At 42.1% G+C, this 17,886-nt stretch overlaps 1 protein-coding gene across 5 annotated transcripts in view; it reads right to left on the bottom strand.

Moving 5' to 3' along the window:
* NUBPL (NUBP iron-sulfur cluster assembly factor, mitochondrial) overlaps window positions 1-17,886 on the bottom strand; it is a 57,608-nt gene that overhangs the window by 8,277 nt on the left and 31,445 nt on the right. For 4 of the 5 annotated variants that reach the window (XM_083453339.1, XM_083453337.1, XM_083453338.1 and 1 more), the window contains 2 exons: window positions 9,855-9,948; window positions 7,824-7,909 (listed from right to left, as the gene is read on the bottom strand). In XM_083453339.1, the coding sequence (XP_083309465.1) occupies window positions 7,824-7,909; window positions 9,855-9,948 (180 nt within the window). Of the gene's footprint in view, window positions 1-7,823; window positions 7,910-9,854; window positions 9,949-12,055; window positions 12,190-17,886 lie in introns of those variants that run through there. The other variant, XM_083453340.1, reaches the window with a different exon arrangement.

The raw sequence follows: 17,886 nt of genomic DNA, 5'->3' as shown, positions 1-17,886 counted from the left end.
TAAAAGAAAAGCTGTGCCCCCACTCTAGATAGTAGGGAAATTATTCTCATGTCTACATTTCACAATTTTGACATCATGAATAGGATAATGAAGCATGCTATAAAATATGTTGTGCAGGATTACTCTAACGAACCCTGTCAGCAGAAGCCCTAAGCAATGACTTCCACTTGTGCGCCAGGGATTTCCTCCCCCTCCTCTCTCCCCAAACTCCCCATTCCACCCCCACTGGCTCGGGGGGAGGGGACTGGGGAAACACCCAGGGGTAGCACTGGTGCCATTTCTGGGGGACCTGGGTGCCTGGGCACCACCCACAAAATTTCCACTGGGGGTGCCCCACTGTCACGTCGCACACATGCGGGCTGCTTGGCTGCCACTGCTCAGTGCCTTACCTCTGCTGGCTCTCTGGCTCCACTGCAATGGCAGTGGTGGCAGAGCAATGCGCACACCGCTGGGCACCCACAATCTGGTGCCCAAATCAGCACTTCTGGAGGGCTGTGTGCAGGGGGAGAAGAGACGGGATGGTTCCATTTGGCAGGCTGTTTATGTAGACAGAAGAACTGTCATAGCGCAACACGAAATTCCATCCATTACAATTATGTTTTTTGTACAAACAATTCTCTGAGCAGTAAGAAGATCCCAGGCAGGATCAGTTACTTTGGGAAGATTATAGTTCTGATGAGTAGCTCTTTATTAACAATTCACAGGTTGAGCAAGCAGAAAGAAAATCGGTAAGCAGCGTCCATTTCAAATCACTGCCCACTCAAAAGGAGCAACTGCCATGGACCTTCTGGCGGTTCCCTCCCTGAAAGCCAAGTTACAGGGAACCAGGCAGAGGGCCTTCTTGGTAGTGGCGCCCGCCTTGCGGAATGCCCTCCCATCAGATGTCAAAGAGATAAACAACTACCTAACGTTCAGAAGACATCTGAAGGCAGCCCTGTTTAGGGAAGTTTTTAATGACTGATGTTTTAATGTATTTTAATCTTTGTTGGAAGCCACCCAGAGTGGCTGGGGAAACCCAGCCAGATGGGCAGGGTACAAATAATAAATTATTATTATTATTATTATTATTATTATTATTATTATTACTTCAAGCTCTGACGAGTCAGAGGTACTCTTTCTCAAATTCAAAACTGTGAACTTTCTAAGTCTCTCAGCTCCAACTCACACCAAGCAAATGAGCTTAAAACCTCTGCAAAAAATGATGTGAGCTGAACAAACAGTGCAATTCTAAGCATGTACACTCAGAAGTACATCCAACTTTGTGCAACGAGGCTTACTCTCAAGTAGGTATGTTGAGAGCAACAGGCTACATAAATAAGGCTATCTGCTGCCTTGACTGACGATTGAGTGTGAACTCATTGTTAGTAGCCAAATTATTCCAAAGCTAAAGGAAAACTGAACATTCTCTGTAATATTATCTATGCCCTTAAAGCATCAGTTTCATTGGACCACTTACAGGGGGGGGGGGAGAAGGGAGGAAAGAACTATGATTTTCTATTCACTCTAAAGAAGAGAAACATATTTAAAAATCAAACAACAGAAATAATGACATCTGGCATGATGTGACAAATTACTGAAGGAAAACCTAATGCACTTATATTAGATGTCGCTTTAAAAGCTAAATGAACTGAGTTAACTTAGAAAACCTGTCAGGAAAGTTAGCAAGGCTGTATGTAACATCAATTCTTTCTTTCTTAATAAGGACAGTGGGGGGGGAGACTAATTATATTTTATTCATCACTCAAACCACATTCTGCACACTAGAGTTTCTCTCCCCTTTGCCCAAGCCTAGAAAAACATTAGAATCGCCTCTCTTACTTGCGGTATTAAGCCTATTTATTATCAACAGATTTGAACTCAGTGTTTCAAATTATATTTCTGAGGCTAACTTAAGAGTTTGGTGTAATATAAACCTAGCACATGTGTGCTATGCTTGCTAAATTCAAATACAGCCGTGCTTCGGAAGTTGAACTGAACCCGTTCCAGAAGTCCGTTCAACTTCCAAAACATTTGGAAACCAAAGAATGGCTTCTGATTGGAAGCCATGGAAGCCCCGTCAGACGTTTGGCTTCCAAAAGAACATTCAAAAACCGGAACACTCACTTCCAAGAGTGCCAAGATCATTCAACTCCCAAGGTGTTCGGGAGCCGAGATACGACTGTATGAGGAATCCCCAAAAGTACATATGGCAATGAACCCCCTCCCAAAAGAAAACTCACCAAGCCCAATTATGGATACTTATTAAACTGGGTTGAGTTTTGCATAAAGGACATTTGGATGTGCATACTATTCAGGGGGTGCGCAGACGTAATACTGGAAGTTCACTAGGACAGAAGCCAGAATTCAAAAGAACTTACTGAAAGGCAATCTAGGGGTGCACATATGTATCTCTCATCTTCTGGAATGTTGCCTTTTGCAAACACTCATAAACCACAGGGTGGTGTCTAAGATCAAAAGTTGGGAATTCCCAGAGTGCTAATGGCTGGAGAAGCAATACTGTCACTCAGTGGGTTCTCGGAGGGATAAAATTCTGGGTAACACCAACAGAGCATCAAAGCCTGGAAGTAGCAGCCATTTTGTAGTGTTAAGTAAAAGCATAAGAGTTGAGGTGAAACTAACAATGGATTGGAAACAACACAGCAATTTCATCTCTACAGCGAAGGGGCTTCTGGGCCTGGCTATAAGATGAGAGGAGGAAGCTGACCTTTTTCACCACTGTTTTCCATAGCTTCTGCCTCTCCCTGTACCAATTCAGTGTGTCTTAGCGCATAACAATTGAGGAAAAAGTACAACAAATATTATGTCTCTTCTCCTCTCATATCTAATAGTAATACTTGGAGGCACAGTATAAATATTTAAAACACATATAGCCAAACTGTAAAACAAATGCAGACAAAATAACTGATTTTGGTATGCAGCACAAGATTAGGGCTGCAATTCTATGCGGCAGTATGCATGAGCCGGGAAGAAGTGTGTGCATATCCAGAGGTGTTTTTGACAGTTTATGTTGCACTGGGCTGATTGAGCAAGCCACTTTTCCATTGAAACCTAGCGTTCACATTCAAGGCAATTGGCTGCCATAAAAACTGTCAAACGCACCTCTGTCCATACAGACACTCACCTCCCCTGCCAGCATATAGGTTGACTACGGCTGCAGTCTGCGGTTGCAGTTATGAGCATGGTTTGGCTCTTGTAATACAGCTATGAACCAGGCTCATTTCATCTTAATTTCTATGGTCTGGCCAACATCCATTTTTAAAGAGGCCCTAATTAGAAGTCACAGCAGTCTGTTCTTTTGTATAGTCTGTGTCTGTCACATATACAGCAGAACATCCCTCCTCCCTATTTCCATCTGGCACTCAGTCAGCCCTAACCATCCCATAAATGCTCTAGATCATGGTTTGCCAACCTTTGTGGGCCCCATGGGCACATTTGAAAACCATATGGGCACAACATGCCTGCCACAAAGCTCCCCTCCCCAGCTGTAAACCCATCCACCCTGAAATCACCCCTGCACCATGATTATGGTGAAAGAAGTATTCTGTTGACAATAGAAGGTTTACTTCAAATATAATTTCACCAGGAAGATGGGACCCAAGGGCATCAGGACCTGCGTTCATGGAAGACAATCTTACTTGGCCATGAGTGATCACCAAGAGAGAGAGAGCTACACTTCAGATATCCTGTCTGAATATCATAATCGCAGGAAATCAACTCAGCTGCACTAAGAAGCTGAGTAGCTGTGGAACAATCTTCTTGCCTTTAGGAGCAGCTATGAAACCCATCTGTTTAGGAAGTCTTTTGTGAGCTGAAGGTGTCTTGATGACTGCTGCTGTACCCCCCCCCCCCCGCAATGTTTACTTTTTATCTCTGAAATATTGTGTGAGTTGCCTTGAGCACAGGAGAGGTGGAAAAGAACTATTTCAAATAACCCAGCCCTGAAAAATTATCTGTAAGTTTTGCCCAGCTGCTTGTTTAGGCAGGCTTTTCAGTTATTAGGCAGTTTGATGAGCTTTGAGCATGCAGCATGTTCCAAGCAACGCCAGGGGCAGTCCGGAGAAACATGCTAGCTCTGCCCACCTCCAATTGTCGTTCCTGTCACCCTCAATTCACGGAGGGCGACTGTGCAAAGCAGGGAGCTGCCTGTATCTGTGAAGGCACCCCAAATGCAACAGAATCTTAGAAAATCAGGGTTCCAAAATGTGCAGAGTGTCTCCACAGATACAGAAGGCTCACTGCTTCACGCAGACACCTTCCTTGCACAAGTTGAGGGGAATGGGGGGGGGAATGGGGGGGCAAAGCTAGCATGCTCATCCCCACTGCCCACCTCATGCATTGGATAATTGAAGCTGAAGGGAGCTTATTTGACTGCATTTTCACCTGTGGCATTAAAGTGTGGTGTTTTGGTTTTGCCATCATATGAGGTTCAGGCAGAGCATACAGTGTCATACCAAACACGGATAGGAAGTACAGTTGCAACGTATCATATACACAAGGGTTTGTTCCACGGGTTGCACGTCTAACCAAAATTACCTTTTCCTTGGTTGGCAGGTGGGAGCTTGCCTTGTGTTTCCACTGCCTTCCCTCTCCCCAACCAGCAGAAGGGAGGAGGAGGAGGCAGGCAGGCAGGCAGAGGATGACGAAAGCAGAAGGGAGGAGCAGAGGGAGACAGAGGCAGAAGAAAAGGGCTGGAATGGATCTGAAATGGAGCTGGTTATGTATATATGCTGCTGAAGCAAGCATAAGATGCAACTCAACTGCATCAAAGATAATATTATACTGATGCTAAATATCAAATGCCCAATGAGATATTTCAGCTCTGATTCCATATCAGATACTTAGTACATTCTCAGTATAAGCTACTCCAGTTTCAAGAGAAGTCAAGTGAACTCCTTGGGCATAGCTCTAATTGAACCAGCACCACAGTTGCCAGAGTTTAATTTTAAAAAAGAGGAAACTATTTACAGAGATGATTGATACTATTCTTAATTAAGCTTAAGGGTACATCACGTGAATAATAGTTCTTAAAGGTAGGCAATAGTGTGGGTTATCTATATTTTGTCATTAGGGCTGTGCCAAACATAGGTAAAAATGTTCTTTTCAAGACCACCCCAATTCCCACCCACCCCAAATTCCTTGTTACGACCTGCTCAATCTGCTGCTACTTCCAACTCCTTCTTCTTCCTGGAAGGCCAGTGGTAGGAGCTGCCAAAGTGGGCGCTGCCAACCCAAACTCACTGCCATTTGCACCCAGACACTTGTACTCTTGCCACACAAAGGCCACCAACCCGTTGTCCCTTTCCCGCTGGAGAGCTCTAATGGTACGGGCATGGTGGGTTGAAAGAAAGCCCTTTGAAGTCCCCCCTGCGCTCTCTGATAGGTTTAGGAAGAAAAAAACCAACTCTGTGGCCAGCACTCCCAGAGCAGGGGGGGAACCTAAAAAGTGTTCCTTCTTGCCTAGCGCTACTCAACCCACGCCTCCGCCCTCCTCGCTTGTGGCAAATTGGAGCAGAACAAGGTACCTTGTTTCCTTTTTGCATTGCCACCATAACAAGACTGAGCATTCCAGAAGCAGGTAGGAGCACTCCAATCTGCTCTGATGTTCCCTGGGGTGGCAATTGTTCTGTGCAGGTTTTGCCACTGCCAGTACACTGGATCTGGTGGGAAAGATCTAGCTCAGGGCTACAGGTCTGCCACTCCTATAGAATACGGCACCATGGCTCTATACAGCTATATTTGGCTCTTTAATGCTATCATAGAAGGCAAACATTGTAAGAATGACGGCAATACTTCCTGTGCCGGCAAACATGTTTGAACCCTTTCATATAAAATTCTGGAGGTCACCAGGGGTGTGGATAAAGTTTTTGATGCTGCTAAACATATTCACAGAAAAGCAATGCACTTCAGCTCTGTCCTATTTATAATTTGTTTATCTGTCTTGAAACACTTTCATCTTTAAATGAAACAGGTCTACCAAAAAAAAAAGGGGGGGGGGAGCCAGCAGTGTGGAAATGACTGAAACTGACTTGTTATATAGTATGTATACCAGCGATGTCCCGATAACTTTCAGCCCGTGCTATTTTATAATGAGACTTTTGTTCTGTTCTCAGGAACATCCTGCCCCAGATACCAAATTCTATGAGTAATTCTGTAAGGAACTGCAGAAGATAAACAGCCTTTTTATGGGTTTTTGTCTAAGCTGTGTCTTGATTAAGTACTAGCTGTACAAGTATAACACACTGTGAAATAACACATACCTCCTTTGATTTATTATTTACTTCTCCATATTTCATTGTGCTTTAAAGTATTACCATGTTTAACCATTAGCTTCATACTTAACCATCAGTGGTTCTTCCAATGAATATTACTGTCTCTCAGATTTTGTATGTTTCAAATCAAACGATGGGTTTGTTGGCAGTGAGAGGAGAAACATGTGGTAGAAACCCTCACCAACTCTGAAGACCAGATTAAAATATCTGAGAATGGTGTCTCTCAAAAAAATATTTTCCCCTACTCATCTTTGCTGTCTTCCCCCATTGTCTGGGGTGGGGGGGGGAGCTTTCAATTTGTTTGCTTATGAAGCACTGTAAAGTAACAATGTCACTCTCAAGATTTGCATCAACTGGCACCCTTTACTGTCCTTCATTTTCAACTCCCCTGGTTTATGGCAGGTCTTGAAAGTGCCAGACCTAGGAGGTCCATGAATTTGTATTCATCCTTGCTAGCCATGCAGCTAAAAGTTTAAATTCTCTGTATGGAAAACTCATTCGTTCAAACTTCTCAAATATACCTAAATAAGGGAAAACTGCATGTGTGCTATGTAGGAGTATAGCTGGCAACTTTCAGGTTAATTTGTACTGTAGTATATTTAGGATTACAAAGGCTGTATTTTAGTATAGCAAAGCAGTACACCCACAATTCACTTCTGAAATAATTTTGCTATCACCTCAGAGCTCATCTGTTATTTATATCATACAGGCAAGTTTCTTCCCCCAAAAAAGTATCAACAACTAGAACATATGAAAAACATAAACTTCTTAAAGAAAGGGTACTATCACCTTCTGTACTATTAAGATGATATTATCTAAATGGCCACTACAGTGGTACCTCGGGTTAAGAACTTAATTCGTTCTGGTGGTCCATTCTTAACCTGAAACTGTTCTTAACCTGAGGTACCACTTTAGCTATAATGGGGCCTCCCGCTGCCGCCGCGGCGTGATTTCTGTTCTCATCCTGAAGTAAAGTTCTTAACCCGAGGTACTATTTCTGGGTTAGTGGAGTCTGTAACCTGAAGCACCTGTAACCTACAGCATCTGTAACCCAAGGTACCACTGTATTATTCAAATGGCTTTGTGGGGGCGAGTCAAAAACCTGCTCCACAGATTGATCACAAATGGTCAGACACCATGCATCTAATACTAATTGCTTTACAATGGCAGAACAATTAGCCTTGTGGGTTTCCTTCAACTTTGAAGAAAAGTGATTTTACTTCTAAGCAAAATTGTGACTTTCTTCGGTATATTTATACTGAAATCAGACCACCCACCCACTGCAGCTGGCAGTTTTTCCCAGACCCATGAGGGATCAAACTGGATATTGTTGGCATGCAAACCATGCACTCTACCCACTAAGCTGCAGATCTTCCCTTAAGATTGAATTGCAGGCAAAAAAAAAGAAATCACCATCCCTTGGTTACAAGTTGACAGGGCCTCCAAGGGCCAGATGAAAAAAAATGCTCTGGTGACCAGTCTGGCCCCTGGACCACACATGCCCATCTTAAAACATACCCATTAAATACAAAACTTGCATTTGTAAAGGCTCACCGGCACATTCACTTTTTTGAACATCTCCGTTCCTTTGCGTGCATCCAGTAAAGCGATATCCTGAGGAGTGGACACCATCACAGCCCCTAGGGAAAGGAAATATATGCCATTGTTACAGCCAATATTGTCAAGAATGCTAGTATTGAGCTTAATTAGGCTGTTTCGTTCCACAGAACACTGCCATGCGCAAACACATATTGAACGCTATTAAAGATTAATGGTGGCTTTGCTTGAGCAGAAAGTGCCTCCGTTCATGCAAATTGAGGAACCAGATATTCTGCAGCTCTCTATGTCATTTCCCCTTCCGATCAAAGGCATCTCCCAACCCTCTGGAAAAGTTTTCATGGGTGGGAGGGAATCAGTGAAAATACGGTGCCTCAACTTACGCAAGTGAAAGCACTTTCTACTATGGCGAAGCAGCCACTGAAAACCAATGACTTGAAATGACAACTTTGCCTCCATTAACTCAATTGCTTTCTTTTCACATGGTTAGTACTGAAGTTAAAGTCCACAAGTTACTACAGGCATTTCAGGCAACTTCCAATTCTGGAACCTGCCTACACCTAACCAAACATATAAAAACCCACCATTATAGTTGAGATAAACATGATTTCCTACTTAGCAATTACTCCTTCCCTCCCACTCCCTAACAGTTCCCAACACATTTATTCATTCATTCATAGTAAAATATTCATAAATCAAATATGTGACAATCTCATTGAGAAACAGGATTCAAATTCTTCCCCCTCAAGCAGTATTGCCTCTGCAGGATTAATAGGATTGATAAGTATGAAATTATTTTGATCATTAAAATCAGCAAATGCGACTGAAATTCACTTGAGAAACAGCTCTGCTTAAGCAGAATGTATAATTTTTACCTAATCACTTTTCAGAGATGAACTACTTTAAGGATGATTGAATGAACAAGACATTGCCTGGATTATGCTTCTTTTGACATGTCCTGACGCTGGCTCACAATCTTGTATGTAGAAATTCATTGCTCTGCCTTCAACATTATTCAGTAAAAACCAAACTTATGGCTGGTGTTATTTATACAGCCCTCCGCCAATAGCAAAAAGCCAGTTTACTGAAAACAGTTCGATTCTTATAAGGCAAACAGAAAGAGACATCTAAGCCTACTTTAAAAGCTCTTCAATGCAGGATTCCTTCTGGCTATATCTAAATTGCTTCTTTGCAAACCAAGCCAGACAGCTTCTGGTGTGCAGTGGTCTCTCCACAATAGTCTAATCAGTAATTTATCTTAATTCTTCTTTTTTAGAGTAATTATATACATTTTTTCAACAAGATGTATAGGGAGTTAGGGGCCTTGGCAGGCTGAGCATGCTAGGGTGTGCATGGCTGCTACTTGGGGACCACAGATATATCTCATACTGAACACCTAGCTGCTACCCAGTGTTTGTATATGAATTGGAAACATTTACTGTTGTTTGCCAATTCACTTAAAAGCATTGTTTCCAATTCCACTTCACCAGGTGACTGCAAAACATGGTTCTTCACTTCAGACATCATTATTTGCAAAACTTTTATCGCCCCCTTCATCACTGAGCAAATCTCAGACCAGGTCACAACAATAAAATACAACCTGTATGTTCAATATTTGCTACTCAAGATCCCTTTCCCCATCACTCCTCCCACCCTCAAATCAAACTGCTCTTTAAATTCCAGAGCCAAAATAATTTAAGATTTAAAGGGGAAATAGGAGACGTTTAATGGATGGCTAATTTTTAAACTCATGGGAGTTAAGACCTTTTCTGATGGAGGGAGGCGGGCAGGCATTCTGAAAGGACAACACAGAGAGATGAGACAAACTGTGAAATGGCTCCACCACTCTGGATCCCTTTAGATGCCACCTAAAGTTAAGAAATTGTTACTGCCATTCAAAAAGCCTCTTGGCGCTTTTCATCTTTAATCACAACTAAGGCTGCAAGGAATATACCCCACTGAATTCTACAGCACTTACTTCTGAGTAGGGGCAGCTAGGCTTGCACTGTAAGTCCATAAAAAAGATACCTGCAATTGGGATGTTCTGTGAGATTGACAGTTGTACATCTCCTGTCCCAGGTGGCATGTCAATTACCAGATAATCCAGCTGGTGCCAGTCAACCTAGAAAAGGCCACGGATGAAGCAGGAAAGAATGAATTTTAAATGTATGGGTCAAACATACTATAGTCTAGCAGGTCTCTTAGCACCAGTACCACAGACCAAGGATCACCTGCTTATGTTACATATACTGTATATATAAATATATATAAATATAAAGCCCTGTGCAGGTCACAGAGCAAGGGTTCAGAATCATGGTCTGGGGGTGGAGTGTGGGGGGTGAGGTGGGGAGATCCTGTTGGCTTCAAAGCTCCATCAGATGCTACCATTGACATAAAAGCCTAACAGGTTAATACAGGGGCATTCTAGCACTCTGGTTTCAAGCCAGTTGTCCCCTGTGCCAGTAGAAACCTTCCTCAGTAGTCGTGACGTGGCTGCCCAACCACTGAGGTCAGATTAGCACAGAGACCCAAGCAACTGAATATTTATTAATTTAAAATGCATATCAGAGAAATGAGTCAGGGGCACAAAGTAGCCAACATGGTTCAATCTAGATTAATTGCTTGTGAAAGAACATTATGCCCATTTTATTAGCTTCCTGGAGTTCAAAGTGGTAGGGGACTGTCCTTAAAAAGCGTGACCTTTCAAAAGTTGACTGCCTGTTGTCTAAAACCTACAATTCGTTGTTCATTTATTTCAGACCAGTCCATGCTTAATTACAAAGAGACATACATCATTTTATTTGTATGCTGCCTTTCCATCGTTAAAACCACAGTCAAGGCAGCTTACAACGTGGGGAAAAATTACGTAATAGCAAACATAACAAAAGTAGTAATAAGTAATAAATAAAACAAAATAATACCAAAACTGAACAATTTTCATATAAATCTTAAGATCTAAAATAAAGATGCAAAAATTAATATCAATAATAGCAACAACACCCCCCGCCCCAGACAACAAAAACCCCTAAACAATACCCCAGCCCAAGAGTCCATTCAGCAGCCTCAGCTTTTGCAGCTGGAGTCAATCAGGGCCCCGCCCCTCTTGGCCAGGTGGGAAAAGGCCTGCAAGGCAGGGAGCAGGTCTTGCAGTACTCAAGAGCCAAAACACAATAGTAAACTCTAAGCATCATTCTGTGTTTGGGTGAAATGAGTAATGAATTAGCTAAAAACAGAAGCATACACCAAAAAAGGCACAGGTAATGCAAAGCTGTGTCTGCAAGAGTAGACTCAAGAGTGTGCTCCCGATGTTTCCTTTGTTGAGGTGGCCTGAATTTGGTGCTTTACTCTGCTCCACTGCTTTCATCAGGGAGTAAACACACACAGGAGCTCAACTGCTTGAGTGTATCCCACTCCTTCTGAAAGCAGCGCAACAAGATACACACAGGTCCCACTTACTGAGCACAACGTATTCCCTGGAAATGGTTCATTAGGTGAGTGTTCACGTAACTAATCCACAATTTTCACTGATTCCTATGGGAACATTTCTAATACAGTCGTACCTTGGAAGTCGAACGGAATCCATTCCGGAAGTCCGTTTGACTTCCAAAACGTTCGGAAACCAAAGCGCAGCTTCTGATTGGCTGCAGGAAGCTGTACATCATTTCTCCTATCTCCCCCCCCCCCCTTCTATGGTTTCTTCATGAAATGGCTGTAGCCAAGCAGCAGAGCACAAACAAACAAGTAAGGAAGTAAGAATGTGGGCAAACTCTGGGCGTGGTGCGTATAGCGATGTTTGGGCATAATTAGTTGTTATTATTTATAATAATAATAATAATTTTTTATTTATACCTTGCACTTCCCAGTTCAGAAAACCAGGCTCAGGGCGGCTAACAACAAATTTAAAACACTTAATTGAGGCAACAAAAATCAGCATAAAATACAGTATAAAATGTGAATAACAATAAATTCAGAATTCAAAAATCAATTTAAATAAACATTAGATGATGACTAGAGCTAGCTGGTTAAGTTAGTCCTATTTGGGCCAGTGAGGAGATCAGGGGAGAATTAGCTGTGGGATCCCAGAGCGGGTAATCCTCATAAAAAGGAGAGGGGGAGGGTATGTTTGGATAACTGATTCTTTCGCGTAAGGAGAAAGAGAGTAGCAGGACCTGCATGTTACACACCATATTCAAATAGCACCGAACTCTCAAAGCTTAGTGTGCACTCACAACTGTTCCTCTGCAACCCAATCTGTGTCTTTCCTTCTTTGGGTGATGGAGAGATGAGTGTGGCTTCCCTGAAATGGCCTCGTGGGCCAAATGGAGAAGCCTTGCAGGCCTCATTAGGCCCACAGGTCAGAAGTGGCTAAAAAAAAGTGTTGTCAAAAAGGGTAATGGCGTCAGACATATTGAACGGATTGTACAAGAGTGGAGTCAATGAAATGAGCAACACCACTCCAGGTAAAATGCCTTTTTCAGTGAATATGAACAGAATGAGGAATTATGGAGAAAGAGTATTAAGAGGGTTACAGTGTACATTTCATAATCCAACGTTATTCAGTGTTTTGTATGGCTTTCAAAAGTGACTGACTCACATTTATAGAAATTTTTGAGGCTATATGAATTGACCTTACTTATATAATCTATCGCTGAGTGATATTGCAAAGCTATTTATGTTTGGAGAAGCTGATATCAACTTCTTTTTTTTAAAAATCCTATTTTTTAAAAAAGAACAAAGTCAAAGAAAGCTAGTAAAAAGCTACATAAAAGTCAAATGTGCTTTTTGGCAGTAGATTAGGTCTGTATGTGCTGAAAGATTTGAGAGAGATGGTGCGCAATGCGCAACGAAAAAGCTAGCCAAGTACCTAAGAACACTTTTCAGTATAAATTGGTGCTTAATATGACCAGCAGGAACCCACCAGCTTTTCTTATTCAAGTATTTATTATATTTTTATCCCATGCTTCCACAAAGGAGCAGAAGATTGAAACTATTTTCCAACTCTATCTTCACAATGACTCCTGTTAGTCATTAAGAGAGGGGCAACCTACCAAGGCTACCCACTGAACTTCACGACTTTAAATAGGGTGAATCTGATATTTTGTATATTTTGTTTACTGCATTTATATACTGCCTTTCATCCAAGGATAAGCGGTCCTGAAAGACCTACATTGGCTCCCAGTACATTTCCGAGCTCAATTCAAAGTGTTGGTGCTGACCTTTAAAGCCCTAAACGGCCTCAGTCCTGTATACCTGAAGGAGCATCTCCACCCCCATCGTTCAGCCCGGACACTGAGGTCCATCTCCAAGGGCCTTCTGGTGGTTCCCTCACTGTGAGAAGTGAAGCTACGGGGAACCAGGCAGAGGGCCTTCTCGGTAGTGGCACCCGCCCTGTGGAACGCCCTCCCATCAGATGTCAAGGAAATAAACAACTATCTGACTTTCAGAAGACATCTGAAGGCAGCCCTGTTTAGGGAAGTTTTTAATGTTTGATGTTTTATTCTGTTTTAATATTCTGTTGGGAACCGCCCAGAGTGACTGGGGAAACCCAGGCAGATGGGCGGGGTATAAATAAATTAGCATCATCATCATCAGGCAGTTTACAGTATAAAAGTGCATAAAAACACAACATAATAGCAAATGCCAAGAAAATGTCTTTTGATTATAAAACAGGAAAGCAATCCTTATTTAGCCATAGGTGTTCCTTCTGTCTTGCTACCTGCTGGAATTCAATAGCCTTCTTCTCCACACACTGAACTAACAAGCCTTGCCCCCAAACTACATGCATTTACTAATCTGCACCGTTGCTACCCACATACCATATTCAAGTAAACTTGTCTACACCACTGGGGACTCCACCCTTTGCAGTGATCACAGTATGACCCGTTGCCCTTTGCATGGAGGAAACAAGAGTAACTATCAATTTTCTGCCTAAATCCATTATCTTTTCTTCTTGAGAAGATTTATTTGTGCCAATGGTATGTTTTAAGAACAGTGTGACATATCTCCCCACCCCCAACTTGAAAATGGGGATGTGGAGATTTATCTGGAGAGCTTAAGTACTGTGTAGCGTACTGATCCAGCAGGTAAAAATCAAGAGCATTTAATTCTAACATATTAATAATGCCTGGAGTGATTGCAAGAGATGAGATATAAATTTATCCTGTGAACTCAAGGGAAAAACACTGAATTCCTTTTCTAGCAAGCAGGCACAGCAGTTCTGAAACTTCAAGTATTCCAAGACTTTACATAACTAGATATGAATGAAAAAAACATTAGGCATGAAAACATAGTATTAGTAACTAAGCGATGTCTTTTTGAGCGTATTTTTCATTAGATAGTTTTATTCTAACTTTTTTAAAACACAGTAAAAAGCTGGAGAAAAGCAGGAAAGGAAAGCAATGTCCCACCCAGTGCTGGATTTACGTATAAGCTAAACAAGCTATAGCTTAGGGCCCCACTCTCTTGCCTCCCTCAGAAAAAATTCACTATTAATATACTTCTTCTTAATTGTATTTCAGTTCAACAATTACTTTGATAAAATACATATTTTGTTATATGCAAATGGCTTTAGATACCTATTAGGTCCATAAATTACCATACAGCATATATTCAACACAAAAAACAGCAACAATTTGTTGTTAGCAAAGGACAACTGGACATATAATGGGCCCCATTGCCTTCAGTAGCTGAAGGCCTCATCAAACCTAAATCCGGTCCTGGTCCCACCCCCCTTTTGTGTACATTAAGCTCACAATTTGATTGGAAGACTGCCAATCAACAGAACAGGAGTTTGATTTTTAGACGACATGTGAACTTCATACACTCTAAAGGGGCTTCCTGTGAACCTTCAAAATAAGTAAGATTGCAATTGCACAGCAACAGTACCTGGGGATGTAGTCAACATTTCTCTACACTTCTCCTTCTAGTACCAGGGTCACCAACATAGTGCCCCTGAGCATACATGCGCCCACAGAAACCTTCCCTAGGGGTCAGAGGTTCCCCTTCCCGATATTAGGTTTGAAATTAACATTACTTTGTAGCCAATAGGATAGGGCTGTGGTATGGGCTTGCCTGCAGTTATATGTAAGGTGCCCATGACAGTTTCTCTAGTTTGCAAAAGTGCCCATTGGTCCAAAAAGGCTGGAAACTGTAGCGCTTGATAACCTTATTTCCCTCAATTTCCTCCTCCTCACAACACCACAGGACGGCTGGAGGTGTAGCTCCATCTTTTACTCCCCCCATCCCCCCCTTTTTATGAACCACAGGACTCAAGTAGGCCTTGACTACAATTTTTATTAAAATGCCAGAAATGAAGTTGAGTATTATTTAGATCAGATTCCCAAATTATTATTATTATAATCAAATAGTTTTTTAAAAAGAATCTAATGGATATCAGTATTTTTTCAGTTTTCTGAAAATCTGTTAGGTCCCAGTTAATCCCAGTATGCCACTTTGTTCTAGATTCATAATAATTTCCTGTTTAATATGCATTTAACTTTTTTCTGTGTAATATAAAAATGCCAGTTTAAACAAATGATCTAAAACCTTAGGATCTCAAATCACAGGGTGTGACCTATCACACCACAGAACAATGTGGCTATGTCCATGCAAATATCATGAATATCTGGAAATTAGGATACCTATTGTCTATGTGTAGCAAGGAAAAGGCTGTAAATTAAATTAGAATAGTTGCAGCGGCTTCCAGGTGTCTTGCATCTAGTCACAGGAATAACAGGGTGCTAGCTTCTTAGCTATTGAAGACTGTTCAGGCCAATACTTGCAGTGTCGACAGTTGAACTGCTGTACTATGTGGTATACCCTACTACTAAGATGCATGTGTGTTCACATATCATGGTTGTGGATGACATCTTTGTGTCTTATTAAAAAGAGATGGCATTCTACATTATCAGCCCTTTTCTTCCATTCACGATAAACCATCTCAATCAGACTGATAGTAGTTTCTGGCTAGAGAAAATGTGTGCAAATAAACTGTTTTAGACTGCAGACTGTTTCAGGCAGAAAATGGAAGTTTGCACGCAAATCTCATTTGTAAGCAACATTCTACCAAATCATGACCTTAATCCCTCTTCTAAGATCAGTTCTAAGAAATGTGTCTATATGCAAATACTTCTTTGTGTAGGAATAAATTAGCTCAGATTAACAAAACATTATGGTAACAGGAATTCCCTCTTGCAAACAAACAAGTGAGTGTTGGTTACAAAATTATACCTGTAACACCCACCATCTGTCAGCCATTGTGCATGTGTGGAAAATGCTAAAATGTTCACTGCTTGAGTACGTACAGTGTTGTGAAACATTTCAGATGTTGGAAATGTAATTGCACTTTGCTTAAGCGCAGCATTCATCTTTTTTTTTTTCTTCTAAAAAAAGCATTTCCTTGACATTTATTGTTAAAGCGGTGTAATTAACTGCCATGTGGTGTCTGTGTATTTTCCCTCATTCAGGAACATCGCGAAAACTTCTGTGGCAAATTGTTCTAATCAATCACCAGGTATAACCAACAAATTAAAACTAAAAACTATAGATATTCACATAATGTATATTCTAAGTAAGTAGCGTAAACACCACATTCCTCATGATGCAACACAAGCAACTTGTGAAGGTGTAGATGCACAGGAATGCTGTTTAAGAACACATTCTGTAACGTGTATCATTTGAAGAATAACAAAGAAAAGCTGAGAATAGTGCACTTATACTAATGCTACGTTTTGTGAACAGCCTATTCCCGTTATCGTATTTTTCGCCCTATAGGACGCACTTTTCCCCCTCCAAAAATGAAGGGGAAATCTGTGTGTGTCCTATGGGGCGAATACAGGCTTTCGCTGAAGCTTGGAGAGCGAGAGGGGTTGGTGCGCACCGACCCCTCTCGCTCTCCAGGCTTCAGGAAGCTATCAGCAAGCCTGGGGAGCCCGCGGGAGTTCCCGCAGGGCTCCATAGGCTGCGGATAGCAGCCTGCTGCCCGGCGCGCAAGGCGCCCTGAAGCAGAGCACCCCTCGCGCCGGGCAGACATCCGCAGCGTGGAACTCCTGCAGAGCTCCCCACGCTGCGGATAGCAGCCTGCTGCACGGAGCGCGGGGTGCACTGAAACAGAGCGCCCCGCGCTTCGGGCAGACATCGGCCAGCCCCACAAGCTCGGGGGACAGTGGAGAGGCACAGCGCCGCCATCCCGCTGTTCCCCGACCTGGTTTTGGGGGGGGAAAATAAAGGAAAAAAAATTTTTCCTTTATTTCCCCCCCAAAAAAACTAGGTGCGTCCTATGGGACGAAAAATACGGTAATTTAACCCATTTCGGATGAACACTAAACCATGATTTAGCACTACGTAAGCATGCCTGAGGCTCATACACTCTTCTTCTTCTCTGATGTAGCCACAAGAAGATCAGAAGCATTTACCTCTCTGTTTCAAACTAACCAGAGTTCATCGTTATATCTGAATGGGGGATAATTTTGGCTTGAATCAGTAATAAACCATATTTAGATCAGGGTGAGACAAGGATGGCAAGTGACATACAAGCATAAATATAAAAGTGCTTGGGCTTGGTTATAGCTAGGAATCAGGATCAAGCAATTAAGCCAGTCTTTACAGGAAAGGTGAGTTCTGAAAGAAGGATCTGGATGAGCATAAATTATTAGTCCTCAAAATATTGGTTATTATGTATATGAGCCAAGCTGCACTATGTGAAGCGCTGCATGATGATAATTTCCTTGAGCCACTTCTGTATATTGGCTCCTATGTAAGCGAATACAGTGGTACCTCAGGTTACATACGCTTCAGGTTACACACTCCACTAAGCCAGAAATAGTGCTTCAGGTTAAGAACTTAGTATTAGCGTAGGAAATGCTAACATCACAGCAGTGTCTATCATCTTTGTACAAGGGAAATTGGGGAGGTTTACCTGCCATTTCAAGCAGATTAGAGACCAATCCTCCCTCCTACAGCCAAGGTTTGGTATCCAATGGCTGCATGAGTGGAAGGCTGTGCCTCCAACAAAATTCAGTTATCCCTTTCAGGCCCTGCACTCTCCAGACAGCCACTCCAG

This window comes from Podarcis tiliguerta (assembly GCF_965153285.1).
Source record: "Podarcis tiliguerta genome assembly, chromosome: 1".
NCBI classification, from domain to species: Eukaryota; Metazoa; Chordata; class Lepidosauria; order Squamata; family Lacertidae; genus Podarcis; species Podarcis tiliguerta.
The sequence above is the reverse complement of the archived record's forward strand: the minus strand, read 5'-3'. Positions and strand labels throughout refer to the sequence as shown.